General features: G+C 39.0%; 2 protein-coding genes and 1 long non-coding RNA gene across 5 annotated transcripts in view; all 3 read left to right on the plus strand.

Annotated features, from left to right (window-relative positions):
- The first annotated feature begins 764 nt into the window (after nt 1-764).
- LOC139133329 (uncharacterized) lies at nt 765-8,423 on the plus strand. Of its 3 annotated transcripts, XR_011552563.1 has the most exons (5): nt 765-779; nt 3,001-3,095; nt 3,670-3,930; nt 6,387-6,582; nt 6,792-8,423. It is a non-coding gene; the product is annotated as an uncharacterized lncRNA (long non-coding RNA). The 3 variants fall into 3 exon arrangements; XR_011552564.1 differs by lacking the exon at nt 3,001-3,095; XR_011552565.1 differs by lacking the exons at nt 765-779; nt 3,001-3,095 and adding an exon at nt 3,374-3,388.
- Nucleotides 8,424-24,207: 15,784 nt separating this feature from the next.
- Nucleotides 24,208-26,060, plus strand: part of LOC139133338 (E3 ubiquitin-protein ligase TTC3-like) — a 70,861-nt gene continuing 69,008 nt past the window's right edge. Inside the window, exon 1 of the mRNA XM_070699887.1 lies at nt 24,208-24,413. The gene's annotated coding sequence lies outside the window, so the exon portion shown is untranslated. The remainder of the gene's footprint in view (nt 24,414-26,060) is intronic.
- Nucleotides 24,386-26,060, plus strand: part of LOC139143555 (uncharacterized) — a 36,618-nt gene continuing 34,943 nt past the window's right edge. The window contains exon 1 of the mRNA XM_070713990.1: nt 24,386-24,413. Within this exon, the coding sequence (XP_070570091.1) occupies nt 24,386-24,413 (28 nt within the window). The remainder of the gene's footprint in view (nt 24,414-26,060) is intronic.

Here is a 26,060-nt window from a genome sequence, read left to right on the forward strand (position 1 = left end):
GTTTAACCTATAAGCTCTTAGTATGCCATTTCATTGGTTATAATATTAAGATGTTCAAAATTTTCGATATTCAGCAGAAATTCAAATGCTTTCCCTTATTTTTACTCGATCCGCAGATCCGATTAAAGATATTTCCATTTACTGTGCTGGAGGCGTAAAAAGTCGTAAAAGTTAAAATCAGCCCCTGAAAGACAGGAATCCCGTCTGAAAACACCACAGCTATAGACCCAAAACTACCTCATGCCGTACATTTTCATATGTGTTTCCTTGCCAATGCCAAAACACAGTCAGGGTAATATGGAATAATCAAAGTAAAACTTAAGTTGTCCACGCGGAAATAGTTGAAAAATGCAAGATTAATTGAATGATAGAATTTGTCACCATACAAATTTACCAAACGAAAAGGATTTGTGTACCAAAGATATAAAAACAGGCATTCATCGCTGAAGTTACATCGGCTGAATGGAAGACCAAAATATTTTTATTAACATTGCATGACACATGAATATTAATCAGTCTTTTATTAGAGTACACAAAGCAAGACAAATAGTTTTGAAAATGGACAAACAATATGCATTTTTCAAGTAACACCATACAATGCTATAGAAAGAACAAACCCCAGGAAGTTACACAACTACAATAAACTTATAGAAATCTAAACTCTAAAATCTAATGTCTTCATAGATCACGTGATACACCTTCTAAGCTCGGTTTGCCTTCCATGTTCGTCAGCAATGGCACTCGGTTGCTTGTCAAAAAAAGTCGGATACACTACGAAAGTAAGTTAATGCTCAGATCTATTTCTATATCTCTTTATTAAATATACAGTCTTAACAACAGTTCCATTTATATATTCTTGGATTCTCATGTAAGTGAATGTAGAAATAGTGTTACAAGCATATGCTGTCAGTATCAACGCGTGAGGGCGCACATTCAAGACTTAGGATGCCGTGATCTTTGCATGAAATGTGAAAAAACTAGCAGTCTTCTCCATATTCTCATCCTCATGAATGAATTACATTCCACTCCATCCATTTATTGATGGTGTATCGGCCAGAAGTAGATCGGAGTTCGAACGTACATTCTCTTTCAACAGCGGCAAACACTTGTACTTATCTGTTGCACTGATCCAGCTCCGGCCACAGGTTTGCCTCGACATTCGTGTTTCCAAAGACCGACTTTTCCGCGTCCATAGCAAACACCCACATTTCTTAGTAACGTGTCGGCCTTTATCGCAAGCCTCGGTGCCACAGCTTGACGTTCCACCGGGACGATAGGCCCTCGCTTTGTCGCGTACCTGTTCCTTCATTTGTCCAGCGCGTGCGGTATTCTCCCTTTTGTATTTTCTTGTCATCTTCTTCATCTGAAGCTATTGTCACGTCAATGGTCGTTGTTGTAGTTGTTGTTGCGGCTATTCACTCACTCGAAGTCTAAATAGCTGAGAGGTACTACGGGGAATCATAATCCTGGAGCGCACAGCAAGTTGTACTCACCTCTTCAGATCTTTATTACTAATTAAGAGCGACACCAAGTCCGTACTCAGGTTACAATGGTAACCAGAGTAAATCAGTGTCTTTTACACATCCCTGTTCTAAAATTATAACGCAGTACTGTTATAAAACCTATATTTGCTTTGCACATAACCTGGCTGACTGAGATGCGTTCATTTCACGAGAGATACATTCATTTCATGTAACATCCTTTGTTTCCATTCAACTTGATCAAGTTATAAAATGATCGTTGTTGGTAAAAGGGCAAAATATCATAAATTTAAGGTGTGACACTATTACTCGTATACAGATACAGCATGTTTTGTGGGGGAAAATTGTCAATAATTTGCCCGATAGACTCCGTGTATTATGGTGTGATATTTTTTGGATGAAGCACTATATCATCCACATCTTGCCTTCTTATAGTTGCACAAAATATTGTGACCCTCCCTCAAATGTATGAAATACTATATCTCTTTAGAAAATGCTTGCGTGATAAATTGTGACTGTCCCTCCGAAAACACCAGCCCTTCCCTACCTAATTTGTCCCTAACTTACATAACAATCAAACCAAGTGTTATGTAAATTAGCTGATACTGGTTCAGTTATTCCTTGGGAGAATATTGCAGTGGCTGGAGGGCAGGTCAAATTTTAGAATGTCGGATAAGGATGAGGGTCATATTTTAGACAGAAGGATAGGGGATGGCCACCTTTCACGGGACAGGTGTTCGTGGAATTCTCCAGGCCCCTGTAATTACTGAAGGCAACTCTCGTTTCGTTTCTTTCTAACGATACACTAAAGTTTACGCCGATTTTTATGGGACAAAAATTTAACCTATAAGCTCTTAGTATGCCATTTCATTGGTTATAATATTAAGATGTTCAAAATTTTCGATATTCAGCAGAAATTCAAATGCTTTTCCTTATTTTTAATCGATCCGCAGATCCGATTAAAGATATTTCCATTTACTGTGCTGGAGGCGTAAAAAGTCGTAAAAGTTAAAATCAGCCCGTGAAAGACAGGAATCCCGTCTGAAAACTCCACAGCTGTAGACCCAAAACTACCTCATGCCGTACATTTTCATATGTGTTTCCTTGCCAATGCCAAAACACAGTCAGGGTAATATGGAATAATCAAAGTAAAACTTAAGTTGTCCACGTGGAAATAGTTGAAAAATGCAAGATTAATTGAATGATAGAATTTGTCACCATACAAATTTACCAACGAAAAGGATTTGTGTACCTAAGATATAAAAACAGGACTTCATCGCTGAAGTTACACGAGCTGAATGGAAAACCAAAATATTTTTATTAACATTGCATGACACATGAATATTTATCAGACTTTAATTAGAGTACACAAAGCAAGACAAATAGTTTTGAAAATGGACAAACAATATGCATTTTTCAATAACACCATACAATGCTATAGAAAGAACAAACCCCAGAAAGTTACACAACTACAATAAACTTATAGAAACCTAAACTCTAAAATCTAATGTCTTTATAGATCACGTGATACACCATCTAAGCTCGGTTTGCCTTTCATGTTCGTCAGCAATGGCAGTCGGTTGCTTCTGAAAAAAAGTCGGATACACTACGAAAGTAAGTTAGAGCTCAGATCTTTTCTATTTCTCTTTATTAAATATACAGTCTTAACAACAGTTCCATGTATGTATTCTTGGATTCTTGCCAGAAATTAACAAAGCTGAATAATCTGCATAGAAAAACAATTTACACGTCACAGCACATTTCAAATCAGTTATGGTGTCTTTGTTATGCCAGATTTCATGTAACAATGGTGAAAGTAAGACCGATAGGTAATTTATTCACAACTTATTGACAAGGGATAGATTTCGCATCCATTTTCTGAGACAAATCTGTTCTTTAAAGCCAAGGTAATGCTAAGTTATGTTTATTTTATAAAAATCTTATAATACTGAAAATTTAGATATGTGAGACCAGAATAGTGTGAAATGGTATTTTTTCCTTCCGGCAATTGATGTACCGCAAAATATATAATACAGGTAAACAATTTTCAGAGATACATACATCGCTGAGAATCAATTGCAACTTCTTATCCTACTCCCCCAAGAATGCTGAGAACCCACTATTAAGCTTGTCAACTTATCGTTCAAATGTGCAAAATGCCTTTTTATTGTTTATATTTTAATTGTAGTCCGGAAGACGTCACTTTTCAACAAGAACAATGCAGTTTATAGGGGCTGAGGTAACAAGCCGGATACTGTGTATATCAATATTCTTTGGGGAGGAGAGGAAGGCATTATGGTTCACATTCTGTGGAGTACAATTGAGTATTATGTAAGGTCCTAGAGTGCTTCCTTTATCTTGACAACAAGTGGTACATTCAATTCAGAAGTTCATGCAAAACCCATCGGTGCAGTCTCTCACAGCTTCAAGTTAAAAGTACAGGAGATCGGTAAGTAACTTTGGAATTCAATAATCGACTTTCGATGGGATTCGAACTCAGTCACCTAGTGAAAACATCACAGTCAAAACTGTTCGGCCGGTGGTTCAATAACCGACTGAAGTTCTTACATTTTTTTCTGACTCGAGCCCTCCACTCGCTCTACAGTTCATGAAGCACTCGCACTCATATACTCGCCATCACGCATTGTACACACAAGCTTTAGCGAAGCAATGAATACACCATTTAAGTGGGCGAAAGACGGCTTCGGGGACAATTCTGTCCGCCAGTAGAGCTATCAACCCATGAGCTCGACAATTTTTAACTTGAACTCATTCAATTTCAACGTCGTCCTAAAGTGTGACACTTTCATATATATCGTCATTCATTCGTCTGTTCCAAATAGATAGTATTCTTAAAGTTGGATGTCAATCTGGGAATGAGGTCTTGTTGCAATGACTTTTCGCTTGCAGAGAAGTACACATACTCAGGTCGTTAGGTCGTTTTAATTTTAAAATATGAATCACAGAGCGTAGCCAGGACGTTGTCGATCGATTCTGTTGCCTTGAACGTTTAAAGCCCGGCGCGAAATGGACCGGGATCCGGATTAATGCCAATGCCAAGTTTGGGTGGGTGTTTTGGGGCATGGCTCTGCATAATGAGTCTGTTGGTAACGGTTGCTATCGTTTGCATCATCTCCGTAATCTGTTTCCTCTCAAATCACGCTCGGACTATAGACACAGCCTTCGCAATACGAAAAAGAAAAAAGAGAAGGAAAAAATATCAATTTCACCAAACAGGAGCTTGCTGGGTTGATCTTCTGAAGTTTTTTCTGCGTTGATTTACTGAAGTTTCGGGATCATGTCATCGTTCGAGAATGATTCGGCTACTGACCGCCATATCTACATACGGAAATGGCGCCGTACGTAGTGGAAATAATCATAAAGAACGTAATAAACATAAACATTAAGAATAATCCGAAGCTGGCAATTTCGCTTGTCGAAATCACGAATTGCCGATCTGAACATTGACTGAGAAACACGGTCAGGAAAATGGTAGGAAGTACGTGAACGACGCGACGTCATGACCGATCGCTAAAATAAAAAAATAAAGTAAGTCCACTACATCACGGAAGGATCGAGATTTCCATGAATTTTGTGTACCACGATATCTGTAAGCGATTGCAGTCGGCTACTCGGTTGCCGGTTGCTTTGACGGTGACCTCGGACAACTCATCACGAGTTATGTTTATTTTCGGAGCAATGGGATGAACCACGGACTGGGTTCATAGATATCTTCGTTATTGAAAAAATTAAAGTCCAACCTTTGTCGAAATCTTACGATGTAGTGCCAACTCAATGAGCCGATCTCGGACACACGTATCCTCTGAGGCCTAAGCCTTTCAAAGAAGATCGGGTGATGACGCTCACTTGCTCACCTTGAACTGGTGTAAATACAACGACTATAGCGTACCGTACTTTCGGCCGTAGATTTGGAAGGCTGTTTAAAAAGTGGCTCTCTTTACTGAGTGTAATAAATTGATCATGGAGGCTACCGCCATGCTTTGATGTTTAATTGTTTTCGATGTCATTGTCAATGCAAACTATGGACTCTGCCTACAGTTTTGTACAATACAGTGTACGCATTTTTCGCAAGATTATATCGTACCGGTACTGACTTATCTCTTGCTAAGTCACATCCGAAAAGGGGTTCACTTTCGCGATGTCATTGCATCATAAACGCTTGTTAGTAAAATAGTTTATGACAACCACGAAGTTTTCATCCTGTGTGCACGCCAATATACATGTAACTCTAAGCGTACAAATGGTTTATTTATGTTCTCGTATGCACAGCAAATGTTTGACCAGTTTACTACCTCTGCGCGTCACTGAATGATTGACAGTTGTTTGAATCAAGGAACTACTGTTCCCTAGGGGCCATTTCATTTGTTACGAAAGCGATTTTTCCCCTAATCGTCGTAACTTTTAAATTCTTTGTGAAACTTTGCGTATACCTGTATGGCCTACGTGTTTATGAAACAGTCTATGTTTATGGTATGCCAATAATGTTTGTTTGAGAATCGCTTCTGCTGATTTTCACGGAGCGGTCTACCTTGCTGTTGCCAGTTGTGACTCAAGCGCCATGAATTTTCGATGAGTTAGGGGTCTTTTATACCCCGCACCAGGGTTTAACATTTCTGTGTACTGCGGTAAAACGTTATGCCGTCGAAGTATTATATAGGCATAGAAAAGTGTATGTGTGCATGTATTGTCTATTGCTTTAGCTGCATCTAATGCTCAGTTTCCTCAATAATTATATTCATATATGCAAAGCGCAGTCAATATCATTGTTAAGAAAATCATTGAAAAATTCTACCTGTACTGATAAAACTGTCAAAGATACTTTGAACATAGAGCTAAAATGCTGCCCATCCTAATTCATATATTGCTTTGCCTGTCTTTTATCAGATTTGTTTGCTAAACTCTTGATCGAAGAATCTTTAATGATGGAGAGGACCAGATTGGCATTACTTTTGTGTTCGGTTTTGTTGATGAGTCTCCTGATAAGCGACTCCGAAGGTTGGCGGAGAAGAAGAAGAAGGAGAGTTGAACCTGGGACCCCTAGCCCTGAGGATGATGGCGGGGATGTTATCGACGAGATGATGTAAGTACACAGTTTCTGAAATTATAATAATTGATCAAGACAAATGAAGTTTAAATAAATGACATACACTACGATCGATACGATTAATACCTTTCAGACTGATGACAATACTGATGTTGTTCACTGTGAAGCCAATTTACTGCCCCGTGGATATATGCACTCTCACAAAATAGACATCTGAAACACAATATATTCCATTATTTTGACAGAGAAGAGCTGCGAGAGAAAAAGGAAGAAAGAGAAATGGAACGGGAATTAATCGACAGAGTGTTTGAAGAAATTTTAGAGGAAAAATAAGAGGAAAACCAAAAAATATGAACAGTGGAGAAACCTGGGATTGGAAAGTCCTTGTAGTCCTTATAGTCCTTATATTTAACCGATAGTGAAATTTAATGGTGTTGTGGTATCGTAATTATCGTCGATATTATTGAAAAACATATGTATAATAAGAAAATGGATAACACTTGCCCCTTTTGCTGAAGACCCTGCCTTTCTTTTGTGTCATTTACTCAATTATCTACATAACATTCTACTACGTCATAATTAATCAGCTACAGTACATGACACTACAGTATCACCAGGCATATAGGGAAAGAAATCAAAGTAAAACTTGAATTGCTCAAGCGGTAATAGTTGAAAAATGCAAGATTAATTGAATGATAGAATTTGTCACCATACAAATTTACCAAACGAAAAGGATTTGTGTACCAAAGATATAAAAACAGGCATTGATCGCTGAAGTTACATTGGCTGAATGGAAGACCAAAATATTTTTATTAACATTGCATGACACATGAATATTAATCAGTCTTTTATTAGAGTACACAAAGCAAGACAAATAGTTTTGAAAATGGACAAACAATATGCAGTTTTTCAAGTAACACCATACAATGCCAAAGACAGAACAGACTCAGGAAGTTACACAACAAGTAGAATAAAGTTATAGAAATCTAACCTTTTGAAGTGAAACTTTGGAATTTCGTGTTGTGACATGAATGATTCCTGATGGGTTGTTTTGTTGGACTGTTATGCATCGCGAATTGTGTAGGGGTAATGACATGGTTAGATCAACGTAGGTGAATTTGGTATGACTGACAGCAAAGTTTGTCAATTCTATGCCTGTGTGTCAAATTTTCCAGTTGTTTTGTCTGAAAAGGCATCTTCTTGAATCATGTAATCTCACTGTCCGTGAACCGTTTATGTGTTGAATGCTACAAATGAAAATGAAAGCCCGGGAAAACGGAGAATGAAGGGCTGTATACTATATACATTTGTGTGCATGTAAAATCCGAATCGTTTAAAGTATAAAACTGGTCAAGGCATGGCGTGTTGTCTTTATTGTCTGGCCCAACACCGTTCCGCTAAAATTCCAGGAAGCACTCACTAGATGTAGATTTGTTTATTAAAGTGATTTATGACATCACTAATACAGAGTAAACTGATTCCAAGTCATACATAGTGTGAGTAGAAGGTCAATTCCAAAAGTTCCTGCAAATGACAGATGCTGCAAGCATTGTAAGTCTTTAGTTGAGGATGAATTTCACTTTGTAATAGAATGTCCAAAATACAGAGCTTATCGAGGTAGTCTATTTTCATCCACTAGTTTGTATAATCCTGCTTTCTTGATTTGAATGATAGAGAAAAGTTCAAGTATATCTTTACTCACGAAAACAAACTACCTCTTGCCAAATTTATTTCTTGTACGTTAGTTCCTCCCCCCAGCAGCAGCTTCATCCAGTGTTTGCTGAGTTTTGTAATTTTTGCCTTACCGCACTCCTTGAGTGTGTTGTTGAGCAATAAAGTAAAGTAAAGTAAAGTAAAGTAAAGTAAAGTAAAGTTAAGTATTATTGTAATATTGTATCACATTGTTGAGCTAAAATCGATCCATTCAGGTGCTAGAATCAGCATGCTGAAGCCCGGGCCGAACTGAACTGAACGGAACATGCAAGCATAACCTTAATGTAAAATGTGGCACAACGGATCAGACGATGTTCGATCAGTTTCCACCGTTATCTCGCACTCCCCTCCCGGTGGAAAACATTGATATGTGCATCACAAGGGTTACCAAAACGCGGTAAAACCTCGCTTTCATTCCCCATAATTGCAGGAACAGCAACACAGTTTGACAGAACTATTGGTTCAAAGTGAGAATAATCATGAAGCCTTTGGCCACAAAGTCTTCCAAAGTCATGCGTTAACAAAGTCTGTTTTAGCATAGACAGTAGAGAGGGGAAGACTACTGTCTATGGTTTTAGGTGATGTTCGCACAGTGAGATCACACAATCCTATTTCAAAATCAGGCTATTAGGCCGAACAAAAGAAATTGTGCTGTTCCGATTTCCTGACCAACCACCTGCCGGCCCTAAACTTTTTAGAGCTACGTAGACACGGAAGCAAAAAAAAAAAAAAAGAAAGAAAAACCAGTAAATTCACGCGTTCGTTACTTGGTATTTGATTTTTGCTTGAACGAGGATGTCTTTGTTATTTTCCCTTTTATATGTATGATACATTTTTCTGGAAATGTTGTGGCCAGTGTTTGACCGCCCTGAACCCCTGCAAAATGTATATTTAAAAATAAAAATATTTAGGAAAAAATTCCTGCCGACCTACCCTCTTTTTGAAAACCATGTTATTGGAACAGCACAATTTTTTGTACTTGGGCCTCAGCCCAAGTACATTTGTTTTCATTCCGTGGGAAAAAACTCTGTAAGGTATAACCATTTCTGGCTGAGACCAGGGAGGGCAAAATGTCTTGGCTTCATCTTTCTTGGCATAGTAAATGGCGTAATGATGTTAACTGAATGGAAGTGCTGCTCTCAGCCAGTCTTGAATAAGTGAGATGTGAATATTAATGCTTCTCTATCTGAGTTTTTGCCACAAAATCTTCTGAATATAATCAAAATGTGCATCGAAATGCAACAATTAATGCACACTCCGTTTTCCTAGGCGATGGCACGACCCTTGCTACACCCACTGGACGAGCCAAAGTGGGAGGGGTAATTTCAGTTTGGTCAAACAGAGGGCTCGAGACCAGAATTAAACATTTAAACTTGAAACATGTTTAATCACTGACAAGATGTGGACTGGTGTCAATCAAAGTGAAAGTTTGAAAAGGAAAGGTTTTATATCCCGGACACAATGAAAAACATTACGACTGGAAACTGTACCCCCAGTTGAGAATAGTAATGCCCACAGCGATGGAGAACACTTATCCTTGAGCTGAGAAAACCAGACCATTATTTCGAAATAGAGCTGCAGATTCGAGAAGCTCGTTCAAAATAGCTAGGTACACCCCATAAAGGGGTGGTTTCGAGTCTTGAGGGCAAATTTCGCCTCCTTCATTTAGAAATCGTACGTTTGTTTTTCCAGGAGAACACACCATTTGACACAAAATTTGCATGTAAAGGGGTCGCCAGTAAGCACGTGGTCAAATCTGGCATAATAAACAATATGAAATGTTGGGTAAAGTCAGTCCAAAATAAACTGATTTGAACTTTTGTGTTTTGTAATTTAACCACTGCAGTAACATTACCTTTTTTTGACAACATCACACAATGTAATACGTTTTGAAACTGAATACTCCGACGTAATCTGTGTCTCCTTTGCTAAAAAATACGGTATGCCGATTACCATGTAAGGAGATGATGACGTCAAGACAGATTTGTAGTGCGTTTGATCCTGGATGGTGCACGAAGTTTTGTCGAGGTAGCTTGTGTATTTATTTCCTAAATGGGAGATATTAGGGTCGATCTAAACGAAGGCCGAAGAATGTTATGATACTCTAAGCGAGCTGAACTCGAACGCGAATGGTTGGATAATTTGGAGGATGTCTAGAATGATCTCGTCTCATTAAGATTATTTGGCGGTCAGTATTGAATTTCAACTGCGTCACAAGTTTGCGAAACGAACGATATTTTAGAAATCTGGAGACATGGCACATCGCATTTTTATTTTAGTATTTTATATTTTACAAAAGATTTAAGAAGCAATGATTTTGTCGAAAATTCTGAAAAAATATAGGAAGATTTGATCGCGAAACACATTTTCACTTGGGGTCAACTAGCCCTGCGTACGATGTTGTGTGTTCCGCTACAGCTAATCGCCCCGCTCACCACAGCCCTACAAAGACCCGACCCGTACGTAGGGTCGGTGACTTCAAATCCATTTTGAGACTTGACGTAAAAAGCCAAATTACTGCCGAAATTCAGCGTTCTTGGGCCCAAGTCGTATCCCAGCCTACCTCAGCTACTCGATCGCTTCCAAAAATGACAGTCTTTTATTCACTTCTCGTAAATAACCGTCGATGTCGGCAACTCTCTCGCTAGCCCTGCGTACGATGCTGTGTGTTAGCTGTAGCACATAGCATCGTACGCAGGGCTAGGGGTCAACACGGGGTCGCAGCCATGTTGCCTCAAAACTTATTTCTGTCTGCACTCAAAACTCAAAAATGTCGGATATGAACCTGAAAAATCGATGCAATTTTGTGAAACTTCGGCGAAATTTCAGCCTATAGACAAAATTTCATCTAGGTAAGGTAAATTTACTGAAATTTGATCGACAAATAATCCTGAGCTTGAACGCTTGGCCAGGTTTATGAGATTGTTTTCAAGCGACGGCGGCAGACCGTACCGGGCTCTGGATATGAACCTACCGCTGGTGTAGTTGTAATAACTGTTGCGTTGTTTTTAGTGCCCACGGACGAAGTCCTGGGGGAGTTATAGGTTTGGTCATGTCAGTCCGTCCGTCCGTTCACGCAGATATCTCATGAGCAGACATGCCCCGGTCAATTTCTTTCAAACTTTGCACAAGAATAGTACCCAACCCCATACAGATGCACGTCGATTTGTTTCACAATGGAATCGAATTTGGCCGTGTTAGAGGACTTTTTAGTTTTCACCTCCATAGACTCCCATGTATAAGGCAGTTCTCCATAGACTCCCATGTATAAGGCCAAGAAAAATAAAAAATTTAGTTTCTCATCGTATTCACATTGCCTAAATGATGCAGTGACAGAGTTTTTTGTCCCCACGGATAAAGTCCAGGGGGCTTATAGATTGGGTCATATCCGTCCGTGAGTCCATCAGTGAGTCCATCGGTTCACACAGATATCTCAGACATTTTGACAAAATATCATGTGACCTTGGTGACCTTTGACCTCAAATATACATTATTGTCCACAACTCAGTAACCACAAGTGCTAAACCTTTCATATTTGGTATGATGGGACACCTTATGACGCCACATATTGTACTCCATTAATTATGCGCATATCTAATTTTGAGCAAGCCAATAGAGCTAGAGGTCTGAATTTTGGTATATAGGGATAAGTTAATAATATAATTTGTTTGACAAAACGTCACGTGACCTCAATGACCTTTGACCTCAAAAATATACATATTTGTCCACAACTCAGTAACCATAGGTGCTACACCCTTCATATTTGGTATGATGGGACACCTTATGACACCACATATTGTACCTCATTAATTATGGCATATCTAATTCTGAGCAAGCCAATAGAGCTGGATGTCCGATTTTTGGTATGTAGGGATAACTATAGGGTAGAAATCTAAATATGCCCATCTAAATATTAGACATCTACCATCGGAACAAAAGAATTTGCTGTAATTTGAACATTAAGGAGTTTAAGCAATTTCCACTATAAATAAGAACCCCTGCCTTAAACTCCACAAAAGTTGCTCGACATATTTTGCTGTTGTCATGCCATTGCTTCGTTTCATAACCAGTTAATCAAATGCCTAATTGACAGGAGGAAATTCAAGACCATATTTGAATAGTAGTATTATTGTCCTCAAAATTACTCTATCATGGCCCAAGTACTCATTGCCTTCAGCAATACTGCCTTGTTTATTATTATTGTTATTATCATTATTTTGGCCTTACATGCAAAATACGAAACAAACGAAAATTGTTACGAACAACTATCGACAATTTCACAATATTGCACGACAAGACATGCATCTGAACACAGTGGCGATATACGACACCGTTCAGGCCTAGGGACCATGCATGGTTTTCCAAAAGCATCGATCCGCTACGGATTTGCGGTTCATTCGTGAAAATGTTCATGACCCCGGGGCCGCTATCCGTATGTTGATGTCTTCAGTGATGATTGACAGATGACAGACAAATGCATCAAAGTCAAATCCATGTGGCTGACAAATATTGCCGTCGGTAGATTTTAGATAATAACGGTCAAAGGCAAAAATCTGGCCGGGGGTTCTCCGAATTCAGTCAGCTTTACTCAGAAAAAAACCCGCTAGTCTCCATAGTTACAATGCAAATTTTGGCCTTGACGTGGTCAGTATTCCTATCCGCGGTCTTCGAGAGACAGAGACTATGAATTGAACTTTTTCTCTACCTCAACAATCACGAAAATTACTGTGTGTTTTGATTTTGCGCATCGACACCATCGCGCAATCGTGTTTTTACCGTCGTGTTTGACGTTGCAACTTTCTCAATAGTAAACTTCACTTGCAGCATGGACGTCTTTTCTGATTGTTTAGTATTGCTGTTTATTTTATTTTACGCACAAGGTTATTAGCTTGCTTGTAAGTTTCGTCTGAAAAACGCGATCACGGTTAATACAAGAGTTTCTCTAAGCCTCTACGTTCACTAAAATGCCAGTATCGATGTTTTTGCTTCTTGGGGTATTATATGAGGTGGAAAATTTTCACTGTTGTCGGCCTTTTGATTTCGACTACACAAGTTACTATTAAACTATGAGACTGGCCACTAGGGCTTTGTTTTGGCGTATGCGGTTGTTGCTATACATGTAGCTGGTTTGATTCGCGTTCATCACAAGTCCTGTAGACGACAGACTGCCAAAGTATAACTTCAATTTCACTATCACTTCACCAATGCGACCATCTAACGTTTTATTCATTCGATTCACTCTTTTATAAGTCCGCGGAGATTTAGCAACTCAATTCTGCGTGTCTGATATAAAACATGGCAGGAATAAAAAAATCGAATTACGAACACGATAACATATATAAGAGTCGAAGATTGAGCGCGAGCTGGTGAACCCCGGTGTTGAAAGCGAACCGAGCACACAACTCCTTGTGATGCAACTGTGTTTACGTCGACAAAGTAAAACACAAAAACAAACATCATTTAAAGTGGTAAGCTGGAGAGAGAGAGAGAGAGAGAGAGAGAGAGAGAGAGAGAGAGAGAGAGAGAGAGAGAGAGAGAGAGAGAGATGAACTGGTAATTAAACTCTATCGTATCTTTCTCACGTTGATTTACATACTACAAAGATACCAGAAAAAGCCGATCGACTTTTTCCACTGAACACTGAAACGTAAACATTTAAACGAAATAGCACTTTTGGAGCCTGGGGCAATCTATCAAGCGGTATAAAGCAAAATCTGTATTGAGAAAAGGGTATAGAGACATTTTCGTTCTAGCGAAAACATCAACGGCAACGGTATAAAAATCGCATTTTGCAGAAGTTATCCTACACTCTGAAAAAGGCATATAACAACTAATCTACTGCATGTCCACGACATATCCACTGTATGGTCCTCTAATACACTGCCATAGTCTTACCGATCGCGGCTATCACGTAACCATGTCAGCGTTGGATCAAATCTCTTCATCTGTTCTGTTCACGACAACGCTGACTGCTTGCGCACTTGATGTTGCACGTGAAATAGGGCTGGACCGTTTTTGTACTATAGGTGGGGTTTTTAATACTGTATAATTGTTTTGTCTCCATAGGACATTGCCACCAAGGCAGGGCTCCCGCTAAGTCATCAAAATGATTAGCCAACTCATTAGCCAAATCAAAAATCTTTTAGCCATTTTGAGTAACTTTTAGCCAGTTTATGATCTCAAGTGTGGCAACAGCTATCTCGTCATTCAGGAGTCCCTAATTTTACAAATCAAGATGTTTTGTATGATGTTCATGATGGTTTTTACACTAACGAAATATGTGTTTAGTTTTTGCATTTATAATCTGTGTTTTTATGACATTTCAGGGATAAAATCCTTTCTCATTTTTGGTGGTAAACTTTAAACACCAGAATAAAATTAGGTAGCAATTGAATTCTAAAAATCTGGTAGCAATGTTAAGTGTATATTACAAGAGGTACAGATTGAATATTTCTGCCACATTCAGTTAGTATTCACAGTATGATAGCTTGTCATAAGTTACAGGCTTCTCATGTGGCAAATTTATGCAGTCTTCCATAACCTATATGTTTGAGCCACACAAGTAAAACAATTTTCCTGCAGAAGACAGCATTTATGGTATAGCACAATGGCAGTGTAGCTACGATATTGTGGTATTTAACCCTTTCACACCCCCAGTTCCCTGTATACAGGTCCAACTTTACCATAGAAAACAATGGATTTTGGACAAACCATGGTGGTGAAAGGGTAAAGGGCCCGGTTTTACTTGTATATCATAGTTGTGATCAAGCAGGCTGAAATAGCATTTTGAGTATAAGTACTTTTCTTGAGACAAAAAGGGCTGGGCCAAACAAAACTCTTGTAAAACAAGACACAACGATATATGTTCATTTAAATTACTCACTGTTTGAGGGCATTCATTGTTTTAATGATTATGATAACATTTTAGCCAAGATATATTTTCATTTGATATTTTGATATCATCAGAAATGTCTGGTGATGTTCACTTCTAGATTATTAATCTGGTGGAATCTACAAAAATATTAAAATCATTCAGAATCACATAATTTCTTGTATAAGTTATAGCAGTTTGAAAGTAGGCCGAATGGGAGTCAGTCAAGCTGAATGCCAAAGGCAGTTTCACCTATTGGACCACCCTAGGTGGTTTCTTGTGAACCATTATTGTGTAATTAGGGGGTCTTCATGAATTACATCACATGATGAGATGACCTAGACTTGACCTTTCAGAAAACCTCAGTTTTTTCTCCTTTTCTTTTGTATTATGGCTCCGTTTGTGAAAGTTTCCTTTGAAATTATGGTTTTTACTATCAAACTGAGTAGTTGCAGGCCAAATTTTGATACAGCAAAGTAGGTAAAACTTTTGATAGACTCAAGGACGATCCAGGACTCACAGAGGCAAAGCAGGCCTCAGTGTATTCATGGACCTTATGTTCATGATGTATTGTAGTATCGAACAGCAACAATGTTTGTTTTACGTACCAGGGAATTTGTAACTTTGTAGAAAGGAGATTAAACTGTTTCAATACATTGCAACTTTGTAGGAAGGAGGGTAAACTGTTTCAACATCTTACAACATTTTATTGTTAGGTGTAGTTTTCTGTTGAGGAGGTCTAAGAATTCAATAGCCACTACATTAGCCAAACAGGAATTTTTGTAGCCATTTTTAACTTTCTTTCGCATTTGGCGAATTGGCGAATAGGTAGCGGGAGCCCTGCAAGGTAGTGGACTACCCACGGACTATTCAAAATTAGCCATGGCATAGAATTATATGTAGAAATGTCAAAAAACATACTAGTTCAATTTCCTGAAACTTTCACAAATGATTCATTGAGAGATACTTTATTGAAAAAAATTACGATCCCATCATGCTTGATTTTTTAGAGAACGTGATGATTCCTCTGAAAAGCCGCTGATGCAAATATGCTGACTTAGCACTTTTTTCCACAAGTTTTAATATATTAAATACATGAAATCGTTGTTATTGGATCAGTAACTTCATATCTGTTGTTTGTATCGGAAATACTACATGTAGTGATTAAATAAGAATATTTTGTACGTTGCAGAGCAACGAGTAAAATACCAAATAAGGTCTATCGACGAACTTTCTGTACAATCGTATTCCAAACTAAACTTGGTCGCATTTTCTTTGATGTCACCAGTCACGACAAACACAAGAGAGATGACAAGGATGACACTGCACTGCGAGTCCAGGGTGACATGCGAAAAAATAATCTGATTCTGATTGTTTTCTGATTCTAGTCCGTAGTCAAGAATCATATTTCGGCACCAGATAAGATACCCGGTTCAGAGGGCTGTTGGGAAGGGGAGGGGAATCACATTTTACAAACTTGACCTAGGGGAGGGTCACATTTTACATGGCAAAGTTAATGAGTTAATAATGAATGCAAAGTCTTAATGAGTTGCATAAAAAATTCACAACATTAGGGCAGGCATTTGATATCGGGGGGGTCTGGAAGATTGACGAGGGCTAGCATTATTATTTTTTACCTGATCCATTGTACATTTTTTCACTCTGTGATTTCTGACAACTATTTTTTGCACTTCTTATTTTGGTAGTATTTTTTTCTAACAACATATGATTAAAGTCCTTTGCTGCACGTGGATTAAAAAAGTCCTTTGCTGCACATGGATTATGCCATTTATTAGATAATCATCATTAATCAGTTGGACGTAATACTTGTAATATGTTCAAATGTTTATACCTCGGGAACTGAGTGTAAATTCTGGTGATAAAATAAATGAACACGATCTGAGGAAAGATGGCATATCTTCATCAAAGGTGTCTATCTGTAACTACCTTGACATCTCAAAAAAACAATTTCAAAGATGATCAGCTGAATTTGCCATAGAATAATTTAAAACCATCCTCTTTTTAAGTCATCTTATGACCTTGTCTCTGGGTGGCCTAATTATAAATACACTTGAAAATTCAAAGCAGTATTCAATATTGAAATTTAAAGCTCCAATCATATATTAAAATAATCCTTTGGAACCTGTATACCAAATATGATGCCATATCTCATGGAGCTGAGATATGGCATTTTACCTGTTTTGGAGGTGATTTTGGCAGCCATCTTGGATTTTTATGCAAATTAAGAGTTGCACATGTTGGGCAATGAAAGAAATGAATTCCTTGGCCCTGTTTACCTGGCAAATGACACCAAAATCACTTTGATAACATTTCATAGAGCTGAGATATTACCATTTACATGTTTTGGCGGCCATCTTGAATAAATTAAAATGCCCAAGGATGCCAGGGTGGCATCATGCAGATCCTGATTCAGTAGGCTTTGAAGATACAGAAACCACCGAGAACCATTGTGGGGCCGAAATTTTTGGGTTTTGTGTTTCGGCACCAGACTAATTTCTGTGCCCAGTTTGCAACAAAATTATTTTTGGAAACATGCATTTTGTTATGGATTATTCCTTATAATCATTAAAATTTAGGTTTGTTGAAAAAAACGGCTATTGCATCAAGAATATATAGAACTACTTTACCAAAGGTCAATTTAAGGTTAGTATGAAATTTCTTTCGAATTTTTCCATATTTTAAATATCACATTGATTTTCCATATCTTAAACATCACATTGATTATCTTGTCTACAATTTCAGATTCATAAAACTTATACAATAGTCTCAGGAAATCAGATGTCTAAGGGACTGGTCAGATTCTTTGGCCTTGGGGCGGGCCTTGGGGGCGATGGATTCAGGGGGTCACCCTGTTTTTGACTTTGGTGATAAAGGGGGGGGAGTTACTATGTTATTGAAATGCCAAATAGGGGGGTCGACACGGGCTCATACTTGCCTAAAATGCATCTTGCCAGCAACAAATTTCATCATTGAGTTGCATTTTCGGAGTGCACTTCGGGCGCGTAACTTTAATAATAATAAGACATATTTTTGAGAGCTCCCCCCCAACAAGCGCGAAACTTGCATATATCAGATATATATATCAGAGATATCTTTATGTTTAATGATTTTCGGCGCGCCCTTCGGGCGCGTTACTTTAAATTCAAACATATTTTTCAGCACGCCCTTCATCCGTATGACTTTCATATATTACATATATCAGAGATATCTGGATGTTTAATATTTTTCGGCGCGCCCTTAGGGTGCAGTATTTTAATGTATTAGATATATGTCAGAAATATCTTGATGTCTGTAAATTGAAAGTAAGTTTTGCAAAGTGTACATGCACTAAAATTTCACAAATTTTACATTTTGTCTTATAACAGTTTTGAAGATCCGGTTATGCATAAAAAGAGTGGAATACAAACACAGCTCATTCAAAATACTGTATTCAAACTTTAGAATTGGCACTTTTAAGGTCCTATCTTACAACTGACATGACAACCACCTATTATTTTACCTTTGTCGTGCACAGGGGTCTCCCTGTTTTCAAAAGTTGGAAAAGGGAGGTCAGCCACTTTTTGACACCGGCAAAAATAATCCACCCCCTGGCCGAAGAAACTGACCGGTCCCTAACATTTCCTGTCAAAGGTCAATGACTTTTAATGCCATAACTCTAATCTGAAGAAAGTTTAGCTATAAAAGTAATACCATCACACAATTCCATGTTCCTTACGTATTGCCAAATATGAGTCATGTACTTCTCCAAGGTTAAAAACCGCTCCTTCAGCAAGTCCAACAAGGAAAACAATTCGATATCTGCAGCAAGCATGGTGGTATTGTCATTACCGACATTTGCAGATCCAGTCTCACACAATGGGTGTAAGTCTGCATTTGTGTTTAAATTTCGCAAGACATTTTCAACGTTCTCGGTCCAACATCTTTTGTGATATTTAATATCAATGGCTCTAGCATCCTTTGGATCTATTGCACCACTGAGTCTGACTTTTAACAAGTTTGATTTTCCTTGGTTTACTGCCCTTTGTAGTTTTCCCGAGTATTGAGTGAAGAAACCTCATGGAGAGGACCCAAAGAAAACCTATATTGTTGACAGAGAAAAAAAACAAAACATGCTTTTGTCGTATGTACTAGCTGATGGTCTAGTGAAAGCAACTTTATGTTCAGATGAAACAACACATTCCGTAGTAGATGAGGTTTAAAGTTACTTTACCTAATATTACAGAGCTATCACCTTGCTCTAATGCTTTTTCATAGCGCAATTTTGCTCTCTGGAGTTGACCTCTGTGGCAAGTATTTGCTTAGCATTCCCTATGCCAGCTAGCACCACAAGCTCGAAGGGAAAAAGAATCATCATCCCTGAATCTTGAATTTATTTCTGGAAAGACACCATCACCAAATACACCTCTCTGGTGAACAAACTCCGCACTGTGTTATATGCAGTGGGATTTGACACAAGCTCACCACTTGCTTCCTGACGTATCAGGCATAAAGAGAACGTTCTGAAACAGACTTTACCGGTAAGTCTGTTTCAGAGCGTCCTCTTTTCAGAGGAATGATATGTTTTTCCATACTGAAAATTTTGACGAAGTTATTTGTATGCAATGTTAGTCATGTGAAATATTTATATGTGAAACGCAACCACTAAATGTTTACTATTGCGTGACATTACAATATCGAGTAAATAGCCTTTTGATAACGGTTTCTGAGAAACTACTAACACTGTCTTTGACTTCTCTTGTCATCTTTAACCCTAAATAACCTGTGGACTAAACCTGTGTCTCAATAAAGAATCAACCTTAATGTATCTCTCTATATCAATGTTCTACCAATGGGTGTCTTGGTTTGTACAACATTGTGTGTACTGGAGTTGATTTTCAAAACACACAGCCTATGATTTCTCAGTCAAGAGGCTTAGTTTTGATTAACGGCTTCTACATGTAGCCTATGTTTAGCAACAAGTCTCTAATCCCAGCTATTGTTACTAAGGAAACATCCAAATCGTTTTACATGGCTTGGAGAGAAATGCGAGGATAAGGGATGACTTACTCTTACTACAAGCAAAGAGTACACTGCTAGCTGCACAGTAATCCAGTCTACACTAGACAAATTCTGCGCAGAGGTCTGGATTTTACAATCGTGCAGAGCTGGTAATACTGCGGACGGCTTACGCTGAAATGCACAGAAATTGATAAAATAACGTCTATGATGTAGTTGTCAAGCGCATTGCATGTCAGAAACCAATCCGTGTCATTATTTAACACAGTGCATCGGAAATGATGGACAACTGCAACACACACAAATCCTTGTAATTGCATATAAATCCATATAAAACGGTAAAAAAGATCCAATAATGCCTCAAACAAGGTTTTTTAAATCTATCATGAGCTGTTTAGTTCCCCTACACCACAGAAGGTAGTTTTGTCAATGATTATAGCCAATTTGTATGCACTACAATGCTTAATCAATGGAATTTCCCGAGTAACGAATGACCTTGAATTTGACCTTGACAAAGTGGAAAGAAAAAATGCCAACAATGTTTTTTGGACTGTCCAGGTATTAAAGTGGCACTCCCACTCGGTAACATTTTTAAAGCACATTTTTTTAATGCCAACGGTCAATATGTGGCGTGGCGACTGCGCGCGGATCGCGAGATATCGATTAAAATATGTCTTCAAAAAAGTAAAAGTTTGAATTCCGGTGGCCCACCTAAATTCAGCTTCTGAACATCGAACGTTCGGCACTGGGGCCATTGTCAACTAAGCTATGGAGTACGTGTCTACGCTGACGCTGCTGTACGCCACAGTAACACTCGCGTCGGTGATCGGTCATGCCCCGTGGGAGAAAGCTGAGTCTTACTGACTTGGCGTATAAAATCGTGACCAAAAAACGACGTAGGTCGCCCAACGTCACTCCGTATATATAATGATGACGGGAGTGACGTTGGGCGACCTACGTCGTTTTTTGGTCACGATTACAGTTTTCTTTTACAATTATCTACAACATCGACAAACAACAGCAAGGAATGACACATTGTTTTTTAATATTTTTTATTATCGTTATCATCATCATCACCACCATCAACAACAACAACAATAACAACAACAACAACAACAACAACAAGATTAATAGGACGGGAGTGACGTTGGGCGACCTACGTCGTTTTTTGGTCACGATTACTGTTTTCTTTTACAATTATCTACAACATCGACAAACAACAGCAAGGAATGACACATTGTTTTTTAATATTTTTTATTATCGTCATCATCATCATCACCACCATCAACAACAACAACAACAACAACAACAACAACAACAAGATTACTAAGGGACTGGTCAGTTTCTTCGCCCTGGGGGGGCCGGTGGATATCTTTTGCCGACGTCAAAAAAGTGGCTGACCCCCCCCTATTCCAAATTTTGAAAACAGGGTGACCCCCCTATTCCAAATTTTGAAAACAGGGTGACCCCCCCACGCACGCGAAAACTGTAATATGTAATAATATAATACTGTAATATATATATATATATATATATATATAATATATATATAATATATATATATATATATGTTATATTTTACATACATTTATATTTAAGTCATTCTGTGTTTTAATGAAATTGTTGGCATGTCAGTTGTAAGATAGGAATTTCAAAGTGTCAATCTTAAAGTTTGAATACAGTACATTTTGAATGAGCTGTGAATGTATTTCACACTTTCTATGCTCAACCAGATGTCCTGAACTGTTGTACAGAAATGGATGTCAATCATTGATATCAAACAGGAAAAAGCAGTAAATCAAAAATTTGATGGGTGTTAAGACTTGCCAGCCATCCAATTAAATCTCCTGAGGAACAATAGAGAGGCATTTTAGCCAAATCTGATGTGTGCAGTGTTTGAGATGACCTTTTCTTGTAACATTGATATTTGTGCATGTTGCTTTCTCATACTGAATTCTCATAGAGAGAACAGAAAAGTATCAGGAATTTGTCATGCTTTTCATATGAAATGCAGATTTCATAATTGTACACTTTCACTTAGCAAACATCAAGATATCTCTGGCATATATCTCTGATTTATTAAAGTATGGCGCCCGAAGGGCGCGAAGAAAATATGAAACATCCTGATATCTCTGATATATATGTCTTGTGTATTAAAGTAATGCACAGGAAGGGTGTGCTGAAAATGTCTGATATATTAAAGTAATGCGCTTGAAGAGCACGCTGAAAAATATTGAACATACATATATCTCTGATATATGTATGCCTGATATGTTAAAGTTGGGCGTGCTGAAAATATGTCTGATTATTAAAGTTACGTGCCCGAAGGGCGCGCCGAAAAATGCAACTGGATGAAATTTGTGGCTGACACGATGCATTTTAGGCAATGATGAGCCTGTGTCGAAATTCAAAAACACACTGACCCCCCCCCCTATTGGGCATTTCAAAACATGGTGACACCCCCTCTCACCAAAGTCAAAAACAGGGTGACCCCCCCCCCCCATGAATCCACCGCCCCCCCCCCCAGGCCGAAGAAACTGACCAGTCCCTATGTTCCCTGTGATTCAGTAGGCTTTGAAGATACAGAAACCACCGAGAACCATTGTGGGGCCGAAACTATTGTTGGTTTCGACCAAAAATCAGGGTTTCGGCACCAGACTAAATCCTTTTATAGCTAAGAATAGCTGATTTTGTTGATTTTAAGAAATGACCTTGAAATGACCTTCAGAGTTGTCAGAAAAAATGCCAACAATTTTTTTTTGAAAATCTTGGCCATTAAGTAAATCGATGAGCTAGGTTGGCAAAAATCTTCACTCAAAACACACGGAATGACAATTGACCCCGGACTAATAGGCATAAGGGACCGTTCAGTTTTTTACGGCCGGGGGGGCGGCAAAATCCAGGGGGGGTCATCAAAATTTTGGAATCCGAAAGGGGGGGTCATCGCTTTTTCACTGGTAAGAAAGGGGGGGTCACCACATTTTCAAAAACTAATACCAACAATAAAGTTCACTTTATGCCATTGCCATGATCGACCCTCTTTACCGGCGGGCTGCCTTTAGCGGCCCACTACAATAAATATACATTATGTATTACCCATGACCCTCTTAACGGCAGACGCCTTTGGCGGCCCACTCCATTTAGGTTTACTTCATGCAATGGCCATGATCGACCCTCTTTACCGGCGGGCCGCCTGCGGCGGCCCACTCCAATAAATTGACTTTATGTAATACCCCACGGCAATCTTAATGGCCGTGCGCCTTCAGCAGCCCTGTCCAGTAAAGTCTACTTTATGCAATAGCCATGATCGACCCTCTTTACCGGTGGTACCGGTGGCCCACTAGAATAAAGTTGACTTTACGTAATGGCCCATGACCCTCTTAACCGGAAGGCTGCCTTTGGCGAACCACTCCAATAAAGTTCACTTTATACAATGTCCATGGACATGAGTTGTCTATTGAAATGAATTCGAAGTTAAAAATTGCATTACAGTCGTCCTAATTAACAGATGTTTTCAATGGATGTGGCTGAGAAGTTTGTGCACTGGCATCTCTGCTACACGAATAAAGTGCGCGGCGTACCGGAGTTCAAATCCAAACCATGCGGGTAAATTTGACGTATGGGTTTTAGTTATTTTTAAGCGGGGGGGGGGGGGGGGGGGTCATCAATTTTTTTCATCTGACAAAGGGGGGGTCATCTTTTTTCACGAAAATGCAGGGGGGTCATCATTTTTTTGAACACCGGCGACAAGATTTTGCCGGCCCCCCCCCAGCCTTAAAAACTGAACGCCCTAAGCTCAGTGAGGGACAGATCGAGTACGACAGATCGATATAGATTGAGCAGAAAATCGATCGATCCAGCAAACTACCCAGCCCACGGGCGCCTGTGCATTGAAACCAGATCTAAATATATCGACATTTTGAACCTTCCTTGCCATGATGTCGATTTCTATTGGAAAACACTTTCTTAGCAGAGAACCAAACCCTGGGCAGTTCGTTCGGACAGCATGTGCACGTAATGCATTTTATACTCTGCTAGTCTCGTGTTTAACGTGGTCTCGCGAGAGTCCCCTGACCTCAATCAACACACGAGTTTACCAAAGATTGCTGTGTACCCAAACTATTTCGCCATTTTGTGGAAGATTATTAGAGTTCGCTTAATGGTGGATTCTGAATGAAATACACTCCGTGAACTATCGTACATTTACCCGATACTTTGGTATTGCCTTGTGAGATCACAATGGCGACGAAGAGAAAGTCAAAACGAGGTAAGAGTAACGACACACGCACACTGTAACTGGGTGCTGCCATTACTGGGAGTCGGGCTGGCACTGGTAAAGGTCACCCACTTCGTAACAGATTCTTGGAACGCGCAACACCTTCAATGAACTTTATTAACTTTTGTGTCTCTGACATCACTTCCGCATACATGCGGATATACCTACGTTAAAATTAACCATGGACGTAAAAAGACGTCCATGAAAATTGTACCTCTCATCGTTTTCATGTGTAAAGTCGGATCATTTCAGCTGGTGTTGTTCGCTCGGACCATGGAGGTAGTCTCTGCTACCTCCATGCTCGGACGATGTCTTTGTGCCATAGAGTACCTGTATGGTTTTCCCTTTACTAATACAGAGGTAGACCTCCTTAGTTTTATCCTTGTGTTCCTTGTATTGAGGGAGATTTCGGGAACATGTAACAGTGTTGATTTCTTGTATTACAAAAAAAGTGTGGAATCTAATAATCAGCAAAAACATATGCAAACAGACGTCAGTGATGACGTAGCCTGTAGTTTTTGATGTACAGGCTGCCAAAACTTCCGGGAATGGCAGCAGGAATTCAGATTATCGTAGACAATTATCGTAGACAAAATGTAGTCAACTGCAAGGGGTTGGGGCAGCAGCTCTTGCTGTGTACATGCTTTGAGATAGTAATTCCTACCAATCTGATCAACCCTTTGACTTGAGTGTTGTAATTTTACCCACCTTAATTTCAGTGTAACATTTTACCAATCTTTATGAATTTTTTCTGTAATTTTTGATAATTTTGGACCAGATAGACATAGCACTTAAATGGCTGCAATTTTTGACCAAAATTATGGGAAAAATCATACCAAACTTTTCCAGATCTGAAAAGAGTTGCTGGCTATCGACAAAAGTTGACTTTGGCACTCAAAGGGTTAAATTTAAAATCATATGTAGACTACCACTACTAGTACAAGGAATGGCGACATTCCCACCTTTACTTGTTCGTTCCTTTTCTTATTGGCTGGTAGTTGCCTTAGGCAACAGAAACAGAATGAGAATTGTATCGAACAAGTTAACCTGGAAATGGCGCCATCGCTATATCTGATTGTAAATTAGGTCTAAGTTACTTGAAGTCAATAGAATTTCTCCATGATCATTCTCAACTGACAGTGATGATTGTGAAATGTGATCTTTGTTTAATGATCAAGACTTTTGCTGAAAGGCGAAATCAATCACAACCATACAGTCAGACTATCGGTAGTGGGTTCATGGTTTGACACTTTGTGCTACGTTCAAGGGCAAATCAATAAAGGACAATGTAGAATGTTCTTGGGTAACTACTGGCAGTACTATAGATACTTCTTTGCAGTAGTGGTAACTATGAACATGGAGGTAGCACGCAGACTCAGTTTGTGTGCCACATGTACCTCAAACTGTTTGCTACCTCCAAGTCATGAACAATGGACACAGCGGTACATGTCAGGGGTTACACGTTGTAGTGGGGACCGAACACCACATATTCTCACATTGCTTTGTCTGCACTATTAAACAGAGTTGTTTTTTGCTGTGTGCATATTGTGAGTGCACATTGCTTCCTGGCAATCGCACTTCCTGCCGCACGTATCCGTCAATCTATGAAGTTACCCCAGTTCTTTCCTTGTTGTTGAT

This window comes from Ptychodera flava, chromosome 1 (assembly GCF_041260155.1).
Source record: "Ptychodera flava strain L36383 chromosome 1, AS_Pfla_20210202, whole genome shotgun sequence".
In the NCBI taxonomy this organism is placed as follows: Eukaryota; Metazoa; Hemichordata; class Enteropneusta; family Ptychoderidae; genus Ptychodera; species Ptychodera flava.